Source organism: Sinohyriopsis cumingii, chromosome 16 (genome assembly GCF_028554795.1).
Source record: "Sinohyriopsis cumingii isolate HCF-2022 chromosome 16, ASM2855479v2, whole genome shotgun sequence".
NCBI classification, from domain to species: domain Eukaryota; kingdom Metazoa; phylum Mollusca; class Bivalvia; order Unionida; family Unionidae; genus Sinohyriopsis; species Sinohyriopsis cumingii.
Window position 1 is genome coordinate 47,033,332 of NC_142976.1, and position 15,259 is coordinate 47,048,590.

Genomic DNA, 15,259 nt, shown 5'->3' on the forward strand with positions numbered 1-15,259 from the left:
AATATATAAATAAAGAGAATCTTCTACATAGTACCCCATCCCATCCACACATTCATGAAGGAAACTAAACTAAGTAGGACTCTTGTCACAGACATGAAGAAACTTGGTGATATTTTCCCTGCACATCCGTAATTGCAAGCAAGAATAAAGATAAACTGTACAAGAAAAATGATGTCAAACCTGATGTAAAAGTTCATATCTCCACCTACATGTGTTTCTGATTATTAAATTTTTTGCTGCATATTTTATTTTAATTTTGTATAGAGTGTCGTTAGTGTCTGGGTTGTTGCATTAAAAGGTGTAAGAGAAATAAAGTTCCTAACGGTCAAAAACCGTTACAATATTTTCACTGATTAACTATTAGTACTTCAGTCACTACAAAGTATGAGGTAGGAAACACATCACTGACCAATATTCTAATCAAACGTATCGATCATAGCTTCTATAATATAGTATACTGTTGGTTTTCCAGCCATGTTGGTATTAAAGGTTACAAAAAAATTGACCGCGCTGCTAAATTGTCCCTATCTGTACAATCATTTGATTTTAAAATACCAGACTTTGATTTTAAAACTAGTATCAAAATGTCATCATTTAGCAAGTTGCAAGCATCATAGACTGATGCTGTGAACAACAAGCTATGTCATACAATCAACCATATACGATTGGCCTTCTTCCTACAGAACAACCGGTATTGCAATAATTAGCACTGGTCATAATCATATAACCCACTCCTACACATCAAAGAAGCGAAGACCGACCTGAGTGTGCTTCTTGCAATGAATCGTTTTTAAGTATGTTTTTCCATCACAAAAACATCATGTGGCACTTTTTAGCCTTACAGTCTTGGCGTGCCATAGAATCCAAAATCAATTAACAGTCAATATTCTGGCACGTTGGCATGATACACTTTCATAAACTCATGCTAGCAGTGCATTATCTTCATTGATGCTTTACAAAGGCTTCCAACATAGCAGGACTTTCCAACCCAATCTGCTATGTGTTGCATGCATTCCACATTATAAATTCACAAAACGTTTCCCACACAAACATGTTTTACGTAGCCTAAGTGATGTGCGCTTGTTATGGTCACAAACTCCGTCAGAAAGGTATACTTACAACCACAAAGTATTATAGCACATTATACACATTTCTATAACTTGAATAAATTCCCCAGTTGTATCGGCCTTGGGGTGGGTGGTGACTCTCCGCAAGCCTAACAACTCGGCGTTTTCTCCTTTATGGTCAACCGTAGGAGCTAACCCCCTCCCACGACCATCTAATAGCCATTCCGTTTGGGTTCTTTGCTGCCCCATATGCCGGCAGACAGTCCGTCCAACAGAGCTCCCCACATGCCTCACTCTCCTCCCTAAGAACTAGCTGAATGATGGCTCACAACTGGCAGGTCAAACGCACCCATCCCATCTACTAAAACTTATTATATTACTTTTAACAGTGAACTTGACTTTTCAGCCTATGGATAGACTTGCGGACAGAGAAAGACAGACAGCTTCAGAACACTTCGCTTTATAAGGGATTGAAAAAGACACTTTTGCTATGGACCTATACAAAGACCTATTTAAATATTATTGCTTTTGTTATCATTGGCGGAGGTGGGGGTTTCAGCCAATACTACTTGAAAACGACTGTGGGACATTTCTTGGCACTTTAGATTCTACAATGTGACAGTGCCTAAACTGATCCAGACTGGGAACGCATTATGAATTTATGACTTGAACATCCTTATCCAAAGCTAGAGCAACCATGAAATATTAAACTGGTTTTGTTTTAAGTGCTGTTAAGTTTATTTTTGTAGCACACGATACGCTATACATAGTGTTCAGTATATCTCGTGGAGGAAGAACCCGTGATGACCCATGGAAAAACCCGCGATGACCCATGGAAGAACCTGCGATGACCCATGGAGGAACCGCTGATCCAAGGGAAGCTACTGGCAAGCTCTTCTCACAGATTCAGGTTGGCGGAGTAGAGACTCTGACTTGTGAAGACGGAGGTGACATGTGTATGTGATCTGAAAAGCCAGTCACCTCAGTCACATAGGGCCCCAAGATTAAATATGTACTCAGTCACATAGGGCCCCAAGATTAAATATGTACTCAGTCACATAGGGCCCCAAGATTAAATATGTACTCAGTCACAGAGGGCACAAGATTAAATATGTACTCAGTCACATAGGGCCCCAAGATTAAATATGTACTCAGTCACATAGGGCCCCAAGATTAAATATATACTCAGTCACATAGGGCCCCAAGATTAAATATGTATGTAATAAATATATGATATTTACTTGTATTAAGTAAATAAAGGATATATCTCATCGATTGGGTGAAAACTCAATATTTTCACAAGTGGCGCATTATAAAGCAGTAAGAAAATATTTAGCTATTCTTTGACTGCATAACTCCCTTCTAACTCTCTCGTGATTTCTTCAACTGATGTAATTCTCAGCCTGGGTATTTATTTATTTGTATTTGAATTTAAAACGTGTTAACGCTGCGACTTTGTATCTACACAATTCTCTGTGTTGCACCGTTTTACTTACCGTGAACTTTATGCTGTTTAACACCCTCCGCATCAAGGAAGCACTCATCATATTTTATGAACTCAGTGATTTGTTGACTGAGATCGATGACCAAGAGGTATATTGCGCGACATGTCAGGAATGTCTGGTGAGTAGTGTAGAATACATATTGCCCTGCAAAGTCCCATATTGCCAATGTTGCATATTCCAATGTAATCTTCTCAAGCATATCAGTATTCTTATTGACCAACTGGAGGATTTCTATCACTGCATCCTTCTTCTCGATTTTACTGAACTCTACCTGAGATGGGACACTGCTCGTTTCCTCTGGGCCCACTCGCTCATCATGTCTGGCAACAGATGGTTCTAATGACTGTGACGAAGTAGGCTGGACTTCTGGACTGATAGCTTGTTCAGTGCTGACTGGCTGATCATGCTGGGGATGTCTATCATTGTATTCTTCAGTGGCGTGGATATCGTCTATGTCACTCTCCTCCTCCTGTTCAGCCTTTGCCTCCTGTTCCTGAATATGGTCATTTAACAGCTTGACAAGACGCTGAAGTCTTGAGTATTGCGCTGCATCTGAAAGGAAGAGAATAACTAAAATAAACCTAACACAAGTTCCTCACAGGTTTCGACAGTCTACTAGCCTGAATTTTTCTCACTGGAATAAAGAAAAAATGTGTCTTATGTCCTTTTATAGTATTCTTTTTCCCTGCTGTTTAACGACACGATCTCTAATATTCTTGAGAAACTACAACATACCAAGTTTGGTAACAACAACATATTTTAATGTTTACAAGATAGCCGTAAGTGCAGTACAACATTCATTTTATTGGCCTTTATTCTTGAACCTAATTTTAGGAATAGACATTCACTGAACTTGTTTTGCACAATAGTTACTTGCTAAGGTCTGTTAAATCTCCAACTGCTATTTCTGTTTTAAGAAAAATACATTAAAAAAACACCTAAGGTCTTTTAATCGCATCACTCAAAGTTTTTTTCTAATATAGCAACATACAGGGTTCAACAAAATTTCTATTCATACTTACTTGTTAATGTGATCATGCTCATAAACCAGTACAGATAAAAGTCTGATTCAAGACTTTTATCTTCAAATCATTTCCAGTGTGCAGCAACAGTAATGTGAAAGGTATAGACTTGAAAACCCCTCCTAGCAAGATACCTACCGTTATTGGGGGTCAGGTAGAAAGACCTAGATCATTTGGTAAACCAGGTTTAGAAATAGGTTCAGAGAGTATTGTTGGACATGAGGATGTTGATGACAAAAATGAGAATGTTGTATTTGAAGGTGTAGTTAGACGTAGAACAAGGCGCTTTTATGTGGGTGGCATTGGCGTCAAATCTACTGCTGAAGGCCTCGGTAAATTCTTGAAAGAATACGATATAGATCCGTTATCCATAAAGTTTATCCACAGTAGACGTAATTGTCTATCGGCCAAGCTGACTGTATATAATTCAGACTGCGACATTGTTGAAAATGATGTAACATGGCCAAAAGGTGTTTATGTAAGAAGGTGGTATTGGAATCAATCTTGGCGAGACAGGTTTAGCAATCGCGATCAGGAGGCAAATGAAGGTGCAGGATGCGATATTCTGTGACTAGGGTGACAGTTAATTGTTCATAAATTTGCCATTATGTTCTGTCGTAAGTTAATGTGTTTTGTCATCTTTGTCATTTTAGTCCTGCTTTCACGATGCATAAGTATTAATATGCCTATATTGCAAGTTAATATGAATCTTAATATACTGACCTGGAATGTTAGAGGAATTATGTCCTCTGCTCTTAGCTTTAGTGCAATGCTGGATAAATATAATGTTGACGTAGCTTGCGTAACTGAACATAAACTATTACAGCACATACTTCCATTTTGCGATACTATTTGTTCTGATTATAAATGCACTGCTAAGGCAGAGGATATTTCCTCTAATTGTATGTTAATAAAATGTGGTAAAGGAGGAGTTGCAATCTTCTGCAAAACTTCTCTCATGAGATATGCTAACTTTATAGATGAAGTTAATAGTGACAGAGTTGTTGGCATAGAATTCAAATTTCCTGATATGCAAAATGTATATATTTTTTGTGTATATATGCCGACCCTATTATATGGCATAGATTGTTACAAAGCGCAAATTGAGTTGATTCAAAATCTCTATGATCAGTACTCACAGCTGGGGGACGTGTATTTTACTGGTGATTTCAATGCAGTAGCTGAACCAGCCACTTTCAGAGATTACAAAGATAGAGTATTTCATGAGTTCTTGCGATATAATAATCTAGTGAGTGCTGGACATTTAATAATATGCACTGGTTCCCGCTATACGTTCACCCCAGCAAGAACGATGATTGATCATTTTGTACTGTCGGATCAATGCATAGGTAGATTACGAAGTGTGCACATTGTTTCAGATCACGAAGAGCACGCGATATCTGACCACCTCCCTATCCTTACTTCCCTTCGTACAGTGACCTGTGGGAGAGACTTCAGACAGTCTATGAAGAGAAACAACATAGCCTGGAATAAATTAAACGCTGATATCTTGAAAAACTATCAATCTGAGCTGGACCTTCGCCTGAAAACTTTAGATATAGATACTATTTCGGACAATGTTGATAGCTTTTACCAGCACATTGTTAATGCAATACAGCAGTCAAGCGACATCGCGCTTCCAAAGTCTAAATTCAATTATCATGCCAAACCATATTGGTCAAATGAACTCAAAGAAGCACATAAACTTCAAAGACAAGCTAGGTATACTTGGATAAATGAGGGAAGACCGAGGGGTAGTCAATTTAATTCTTACAGAGAATATAAAGATAAGAAGAGAGACTTTAGAAACGTTCAAAAACTGGCTGTGGAAAAATATATGGGGGAGGTGTATGAAGAAATTGAAAAAGCACATGAATGCGATGTAAGACACTTTTGGAAAATGATCAACATTAAGAGAGGGAACAATACAAATTTTTGTCAGGAACTATCAACTGATGGAGTTTGTGTCCGTGATGATGATTCCATCGCAAATGGCTTTGCTAGATACTATGAGGACATTCACACGCCGAATTTAAACCATAGTTTTGACGGAAACTTTTATGAATTTATAGAGAGAGAATTAAATCGGGGTCTACAGGACGAAGTAAGCCATATCGAGGCCTTACAGACCAGTATCAGTTTAAATGAAGTAAGAGAAATCATTAAAGGTCTAAAGAAATCAAAAGCATCGGGCCATGATCAAATTTGCAATGAACATTTGATCTATGGCAGCGACTACCTCATCGAGTGTATGACAATTTTATTTACTCGGATGATTGATCAATCTTACATACCTGTAGATTGCAAAAAAGGGTTAGTAATACCACTGTACAAAGGTAACAGAAAATCAAAGAACTCCCTCGAAAGTTACAGGCCTGTTACTTTACTGCCTGTTATCTACAAAACCTTTGAGAAAATTATTCATGAACGTTTGGTAACTTGGCTCAAAGATACTAATTCTAGTATACCCAGTTCACAACAACATGGTTACCAAAAAGGTTTAGGCTGCACAACAGCGAGTTTTGTGCTGTTGCAATCAGTACAATATAATGTAAACATGGGTTCACGGGTTTTTGCTGCTTTTCTTGATACAAAAAAGGCATTTGATACCGTGTGGCACGAAGGACTGCTTTTTAAATTATTCACGTTGGGAATTACGGGTAAATCCCTTTTGATATTTTTTAACATGTATACAAATTTACAGAGTAAAGTTCTTGTAAATGGGCAATTTTCAGATTGGTTCTCAATTGGCCAAGGAGTGAGACAAGGGGGTGTTTTGTCAACCTTGATGTACACAATATTTATAAATGACTTGCTGCTACAGTTAGAAAATAGTGGATTTGGAGCAAAGATTGGATCCTTAGCTGTGGGAAATCCAACCCTAGCTGATGATATTTCACTTTTGGCTATATATCCTAGCAATCTACAAAAGCTGTTAGATACAGCATACGACTACAGTAATAAGTGGCGATTCGAGCTTAGTGTTACAAAGTCATACATTATCATTTTCGGACCCCAATACAAGAATTTTATCAATATGAAATGGTATCTTGGCCCGTCATGTTTGCCGGTCACCGATTCGGCAACACACCTGGGTCACCGGATTAACTCAAAGCTGACGTCGCATGACGCAATACTCGATGCATGCAAGAAAGGGAAAAAATCTTTTCACGGTCTGTTTGGTATTGGCATTAAACCGAATGGTTTAAATCCTTTGGTTGCTGCAAATGTAATTAAAAAGGTAATTTTCCCTTCAATGTTTTATGGAAGTGAATTATGGTGTAACATTTCAAAAAGTGACCTCGCTTTATTGGATAAAACTCTGAGGTATTTTGCCAAACATTTACAAGGTTTTCCAATACATACAAGATCAGACATTGCCCTGGGAATGCTAGGATGGACATAAGCGCAGTCCGAAATTGATAGAAGAAAATTGATGTTTTTACACAGATTGTGTTTGATGCCTAACAATGTACATACTAAACGTGTGTTTAACGTTGCGTTATTTCACTTCATTCTGAGCGGATGCATGTCAAGCTGCGGGTTAATTTCAAATTTATATTATACCTCAAAGAAGTTTGACTTGCTCGGGTATCTAACTGATTATTTACATCATTCTGAAATTCCAGATAAACATAATTGGAAAGAAATTGTAAGGTCAAAAATTGTTGGTCTTGAAAATAGCCTCTGGAGAGTTCGTATGTCTAATCAAGCAGATTTTGATAGATTCTGTTCGATACACGAATACTTACGACCTGCCTCAGTGTGGCAGTCGGCTAAAACTAGACAACACACTAAGGTATTTACATATGTAGCTAAACTATGGGCTGCTGTTCCACAAACACAGCTTGATATGTGTATTAGATGTGGGAATGTTTATACAGACTTGATACTTCATTGTTGTGTTAGTTGTCCTTATATGTCGAACTTTCGAAATTCTTTCTGGGATTTCCTTACTGATAAATTTCCCCTGAGCCTGCACATTACGTTATTTAATGCAGAAGATGAGCTGCAACTACAATATCTTTTAGGTAAAAGGTTACCATCAGGAGTAATCGACAAAGAAAACTCCAAGCTATTCGTCCTGTATGCAGCATACTTTGTCATGCAGTGAGCAGCTATCTTCTGTAAATAAGGTACTGAAACTTGCAACTTATGAGTTGACGAACACTTTGTTGATTGATATTGTGTAAGAATTTGTATTCCAATATAGAATTTTTTTTTTTTTTTTTTTTTTTTTTTTTTTTTTTTTTTTTTTATATTTATTGATTGTATTCAGATGATTTATTCTTATATCATGTAATCTTCCATGGAAGGAAATAAAGATGATGATGATGATGATGATTCAAGACTTTTATCTTCAAATCATTTCCAGTGTGCAGATTATCAATTTGAACATCTGAATGCAAATAAAACAATGGCTGGTTAAAATCACTGTGGATATAAGGTCCACACATTATAGAAATTCAAGCAATGACCATTGCGTTAACCACATGCTCCGTTAGGTCTGGTTTTCACTATGTAACCGACAGGGTTGAACTTGACACTTGACAATAATGTGTTTCACTGTCAGTGGCAACTGGCAAAGTATGCAGTAGAGTCAAGGCTCGCCCTACAGGAGGTATGCATCAATTACGTGTATGCAACCGGTACAATATCACCACGTTTCTGCTGTATGATATACACGAGGGAAGCCATTTTCCGATAGTGCGTTTGATGCGCTAAAGCTTGTTTGTGGAGTTTTCAATCCATGTATATTACTATGCAACAAGCTGATTCTTATACGTTTAATTTAGGATAAGCTATACATCAAAATATACCTTCTGTGGAAAACCAAATTTGATGTGTCCAAAGGGACATTTTTCATTTAGAACCAGGTAGATCTTTGGATGATTGCATGTGAAAAATTTCATAGTAATTCTCTCAGTATTTTAGGAGATATGATAACAAGCTAATTACAGATCGATGGTAGATGGTCGATGGATGACAGCCATTAGGCCATAGAATAGGCTGTTCAAGTATATGACAGATATAACTAAATATTGATATTCCTTAAAGAGAGAATGAGGTAAAATACTCCAATACACCCAAGAGGCCTATATGACAGAGGCAGTGGAGAATGTGACTATAATTAATGGTTATTCTTCAGTCTTTAGTCTTGCACTTTTTCATGTTCAGTTTATCCTGGCTTGAAGAGTATGCTTTTAAATATTTATAATTAAGTATCATAAGTAAAAGTTATCTTTTTACTGTAATCTATCTTTGTTTATTGTAATTTATTATATTCCACCCCTCTGAATTTACACAATATGCCATTTCCCCCCGTCCTATTAATGTGCGATTACTGCCTATTATTTTTACTACTAATCTGATCAGTGATCGGTAATAAATTATCACGTGGAAACCCACATGAATCCTTCCCTTGTCAACAATTACATATCCCATACTTTTCTATTCTGACCTTTATCCAAAATTTCAGCCTGATATATAGGTCACTAAACACTTTTCTACAGTCACTAAACTCTTATGTACGGATAAATATCAATTTCGGTTTGTGCATTTTCAATTTTCACGCTAAGCAAGCTTTTTATTTTTTTTAACTAAATGGGAATCCCTATAGTTTTCAAGTTATGAACCATTAAATAAGTCCACGACGGAAAGTTGTGGTTGTTTGGGGTATGAACGTCATTTTTCAGCGTGATCGGTAAAGAAAAGTGATTGAAACCACTCGGCCAAACTGGGCCCATATGAGGGTAGTAATATACCCCAAGTCAATCATATTTGCTTGCACACATTTTTCGTTTCGTGCTTGACAAATGCATATGTGGGTAGAGGGTAAAATGCTCAACATTTTCAAAGTTATGCTCCGTTGGGAAATCAATAGAGGTCCGTTTGGACCCATAGATTAACGTTAGTTTCATGTCTTTCATGTTAAATAGGTTTTACAGTATATCTAGTTAGAGAAATGGGATCTCTAAAATGTATCTGGTATACCTCAGGGACTAGTTTTCCCAATCGGGGTTCCCAATCTGACATGTGTTGACACTTGGGTTACAAGTTACCTCTGGAGTTCAGGAAGTGAAAGTAGAAATGCAGAGCTAGCACTTTTCCACGACACCATATCAGAAGCAAGACCTTGCCATGTTTTCTCATATTCAACTTGTTGTTGTTGTTGGATTTAACGCCATTTTTAAGCACACGATAGGCTATGCAAGGCGTACAGTATTAATGGTGGTTGAAAAACCCGGGAAAACCCCGGAAAGAACCACCGACCCATGATAAGCTACTGGCAAGCTTTCTCACATACCCACATTAGCTGAATCCGAGACTCGAAACCACGCAGACAGAGGTGAGATGGAGTGATCCGTAACGTGTGCTGAAAAATGGCGTTAAACCCTACAACAACAACAACAACAACAAAAATAACAAATATCTAATCTGCCCCCCCCCCCTTCCACCAACCCCACTCCTTTCTCACCGTCAATGTCAATCCCTTTTGAAATTTTTCAGAGTTCCCTAAGTAACTCGCGCCCTAACTTGTGCTGCGATCTATGCTTTTGGACGCATTTGGGAGTGGTATACAAAGATAAGCCAATCAGGGAAATAAATCGACACACTGCGATTATTTCTGCTCATATCCCTAAAATTGGAATTTGTTCTAATGAAATAACTAATTTGGGTAATTACAAACAAATATAATTCTGACTGTTAATCACCTATCCAGTGTCGCTCATAAAATTGATAGCAGATTAAATAGCTATTTTATAAAAGTTTGTGTCCACAAAACGTAGTCCTATAAGTTTGTTTCAGTTTTGATTCTGTTAATAATTTGCATTGAATTTGGGTGTTGTTATTGTTGTGATTCATTTTGGGATTAAAGACATTTTGCAGCTCATTATAGGCTACTCATGGCGGTCAGTATACCTGGTGGTCAGTATGCATGGCGGTCAGTATACCTGGTGGTCAGTATGCATGGCGGTCAGTATACCTGGTGGCAGATAAACCAGGGAAATCCCCGATGTAAACCCAATGTCAATATGACTTTTCAACAAGGAAGTGAAACAATACCACAATGTTTAAGATGGCTGCTTCTAGCGACCATTCTGGAAGTTAGATCAGCATCGTTTTCATTTAGGACTAACTAGACATCATACGAAAATTTTAATAACCCCATCTGTTTAGGAGTAGCGATACTATTTTCAAGATGTTCGCTGTGGTGCCCATTTTGTATGGCTGAGCAGCATCATTTTCATTGGACCATCTAGACCCTGTGATGAATGTTCGTATAAATTTCCATGACAATCCTCCAAGTAGTTTATGAGGAGTAGGAATAATATTCATGCGGTAATGAATAGACTGCGGCGGACAACAGACCATGGTCTACGATCACTAGAAATAGACTACGGGGAACAACAGACCATGGTCTACAATCACTAGAAATAGACTACGGGGAACAACAGACCATGGTCTACGATCACTAAAGAGATCACTAGAGATCACTAAAGAGATCACTACAGAGATCACTACAGAGATCCCCATTTTTCTCTAGCATTTCAACACATTTTAATACCAATAATCACTCTCTACTAGATTATTTTGTTGGGGGGGGGGAAGCACCAGACAGATGTAAAAAAAAAAAATAGAAAAAGTATTTTATGTTTGTGGGTTTTCCCCTCATATATGTTGTATGTTCTATTTATAAAGAGTTTTGTATCAAAAATTTTATTTTTCCATAGTGTTATCTAAAAGGTTGTTCGTCCCAGCCGGGTTTTATTCACCTTGGTCTAAGTCCCTTCCCTTGTAATTTTTGTGACCTTTGCTAGAGATCTACTAAGTCTCAGTGTTTGCTATGTGTATTAGTGCTATATTGTGTGTATGCTATATTTGCTATGTGTATTAGTGCTATATTGTGTGTATGCTATATTTGCTATGTGTATTAGTGCTATATTGTGTGTATGCTATATTTGCTATGTGTATTAGTGCTATATTGTGTGTATGCTATATTTGCTATGTGTATTAGTGCTATATTGTGTGTATGCTATATTTGCTATGTGTATTAGTGCTATATTGTGTGTATGCTATATTTGCTATGTGTATTAGTACTATATTGTGTGTATGCTATATTTGCTATGTGTATTAGTGCTATATTGTGTGTATGCTATATTTTCGGTATGTTTGAGTCAGCAAGTATAAATCAATATTTTTTTTTCTTTCTTTACCCAGTTGTCTTATTCAACTCTTTGGATTTAAAATCCATTACAATATATTTTATGTTATTTTCCGTCAATTTAATTTCAATTTAGAATTTTGGCAATCGGAACGGTCTGATATATTAGGTTATGAAATTTTATTTTATATTGTTTTATTCAAGTGGTTAATATGTGTCGTTGTTCTCATTACGTGCTAAAGACATAATAGGTAGGCTGTGCTCGATTCAAGGTCCACACTTCTTTATTCCTTGTATTTCTCACGAATCGAGTTAGGCGTACTTTGATTAATTAAACCATTTTTTTAAAAAGAAAATTCCAAAAATTGTTTAATCACTACAAGATTGTAGGTTGGTCAACCATACAGTGCGGGAGCTGTATGGTTGGAGAAAGAGATAAGAGTCAGTGGGGTTGTACTGTTGTATTTGTGTTTGTGTTTGGTCTGTGTATGGTTCTATATGGGGTGTTTTTCCAAGAGTCTTTCATAGGCCTGTCCACTTCGCGTAGCGCGCTGTGACATAGCCCCATGATGTCATCACCTTGTACTTTCCCTATATAGATTCCTGTGGATTCCCTGTAGTTTCGTATTTCAGGTAATAATATTTTAGAATTTTCCAATGTGTAGCGTCATATGATTCTTTAGAAAGTTCAAATGGTATTTGAAAGTTACAATAAGTTAGGATTCATATACAAATCTTATAAAATTATCTATATAGCTTTAATTTTTCAAAATGGGAAAAAAATTATACACAAAATTTAAAGTTTCAAAAACTTTAAACTCTGTTAAACTTCATACATAATTTTTTAAATTTTCAAATTTTTCCCGATTATTAAAAAAGTTACAATTTAAATTTTATGTAATTTATATTGGATTGGGGTTCCTATTTAATTTATATTAAATGTAGGATTTAAAACCAGTTGAAATTTTAAAATTTGGAATTGGATTCTAAGGTTTGGTAGGAATCATGTTTGGGCCGGGGGATGAGTTGGAGGCTCTGGCCTGCGCACAGTATCACACCCCTAGTGGGTAGCCAACCGAAGCTCTCCCTCCCATTCCCCATCCCCATTTTGCTCCTCCTCTCCTCATGATTTCAATTTCTTGACAAGTTATTTTATAATTATCTCCCTATCACTATTATTTGCCCACAGGCCCTCATTGTTCCAACAATGTAATCTGTAATTTTATAAAGTGCGCTTTTGTCAAATTTCCCATTTAAAAATAAAATGTTATTTCTTTTATATTTGTCTTTTTTTAATACATATTTCCCCTATTAACTTTAGTCTTTCATCCTTTCTTTTTTCACATTGTGTCATAATATGATATTTACTGAAAGGGGCGTTCTTACACAGTGGACATTTTGGTGATACTCTGATCATGTGCCGTCTCACTGCCACCTCTCCTGTCAACCATGCATTGTGTTCCCTTCCCACGATAGGTTGGGTTTAGATTTTAATTTTTTAAATCTATTTAAAATATTGGCATATTTAATTAAAGTGGGATTAGGTAATGCTCATCCCCCTTCTCTCGCTCTATATAAAGTTTCTTTATTTATGTAGTGGGTTTTATAATCCCATATATAATTAATAATGTCATTATCTATTTTATTTAATGTGGCATTTTCTATTTCTGTAGATTTAAAACACTGTTTATGTTAGAATACATGTATGTTTTGACCACCTGGGCCCGTTCCATTATACATAATGGCGTTAGTGCCCAGATATTCACATTTTCTTTTATTTTCTTTGTCATGTTTTTACAGTTTTCCTGTTAAATCTTCTCCAGAAAAAGACTCCCAGTGCTTTAACTCGATCTTTGATTAGATGGGGAGGGTGTGTCCGGGGTGGTTGCCCCACCAGTTCCCTATCTTTAATATTTCTGTTTTTTCTTGGTTGATTTTAGACCCTGAAGGTTTACCAAATTTTTCAAATACCTTTTCCAGGTGTTTGAGCGTCTTAATTTTGTCCTTTATATTTGGAACTTTAATACCTTCAATTTTACTGTTAAGTCTTATTCTTATACTTAGGATCTCAATTGCTATTACATATAATAGCACAGATAGTGGGAATCCTTGCCTCACTGATCTTTTTATGTCGAATTTTCCCTTGTTGGCTCCATTTGCCTGTACTCTTGCGGTTATTTTGTTGTACAGGATTTTAGTCCACTTTTGAAAATTATTTCCAAATCCAAATTTGTCTAAAACCTTTTGCATATAGTTGTGTTCTAATCTGTCAAATGCTTTTTCCTGGTCAAAAAGTACCATAACACCTTTTAGCCCATATTCCTGTATATAATCTATAATTGTTTTAATACTTAAAATGTTATTCTGAATGCCTCTCCCCTTCGCCCCACATGTTTGATTTATGTTTATGATTGTATCCATTCCCTTTTTAATATTTTTCTGCTAACGTTTTATTTAATTTATAATCCGTATTTAGGAGGGAGATTGGCCTCCAATTTTTTTTAGATCTACCCTATCTCCCTTCCCTTTGTTATTAGTGTTATAATCCCTTCCCTCATGCTTTTTGTTATATTAGTATTTATCAAGTGAATATTATTGTATAGCCATTCTAAAATTGGCGACAACTCGCCGCGGAATTTCATATAAAAATCCGCGGTGAGTCCATCTCTACCTGGGGATTTTCCTTGAGTCAAATTATTTATGCTATTTAAGATTTCTTCTCTTGAGATGAAATCATGACGCAAGTCCAGTATATATTGTGCATGGTGACATGAATAGACTCATAAAATAAACTTGTTAGATTTATAAGTTAGATACTTTGCATCTTAATGGACTCAATGCCAACGCACTATATCAAATTGGATATTTTTTCATTGATAAATTGTATATCCTTTATAAAAATATAATTGTATACATGACTGATTGTTTCTATGTTATTTTATTATTTCACAGATTCAGATTTCTTCAGAGACTCGTTTATCTTTTTTTTATATATATATATATATATATATATATATATATATATATATATATATATATATATATATATATATATAAGTGTTATGACTATGCATATCATTTATAACGTTACGTACTGGCGTAATTGTTATTTAAAGTAGAAGGACGTCATCCGTTTCTTTCAAACCACTCTGTGCCTGAAGAAGCATACATTTAATGAGGAACTATTTGCGCAGAATTTTCGGCATTTGTGTTGTTTTTGTATCCAAATTCTGACCACAATAGCTAGCAATGTACAAATCAGATCCATGGTTATGCTCATTAACTATTATTGTGATTTTGTACGGGCTATATATTTTTTCACTTGCCAAGGGTAGCTGATACATTTAACTCCATATCGTTGATAAACAATATAGTCAAACTTTACATAGTAACAATGTAGAATTTTGTAGGTAGTCGAACTTTGACTTCTGAAGACTAGATTTAGAATTCTTAGTGTTTAAATAAATATATAAATAAGAATGCATTTCTGGCGAATAT

At 36.1% G+C, this 15,259-nt stretch overlaps 1 protein-coding gene across 2 annotated transcripts in view; it reads right to left on the reverse strand.

Annotated features, from left to right (window-relative positions):
- The window catches only part of LOC149780355 (uncharacterized), a 137,585-nt gene that overhangs the window by 53,847 nt on the left and 68,479 nt on the right, over positions 1 to 15,259 (reverse strand). For both annotated transcript variants that reach the window (XM_089937251.1, XM_089937252.1), the window contains one exon: positions 2,564 to 3,124. In XM_089937251.1, coding sequence (XP_089793377.1) covers positions 2,564 to 3,124 — 561 coding nt within the window. The remainder of the gene's footprint in view (positions 1 to 2,563; positions 3,125 to 15,259) is intronic.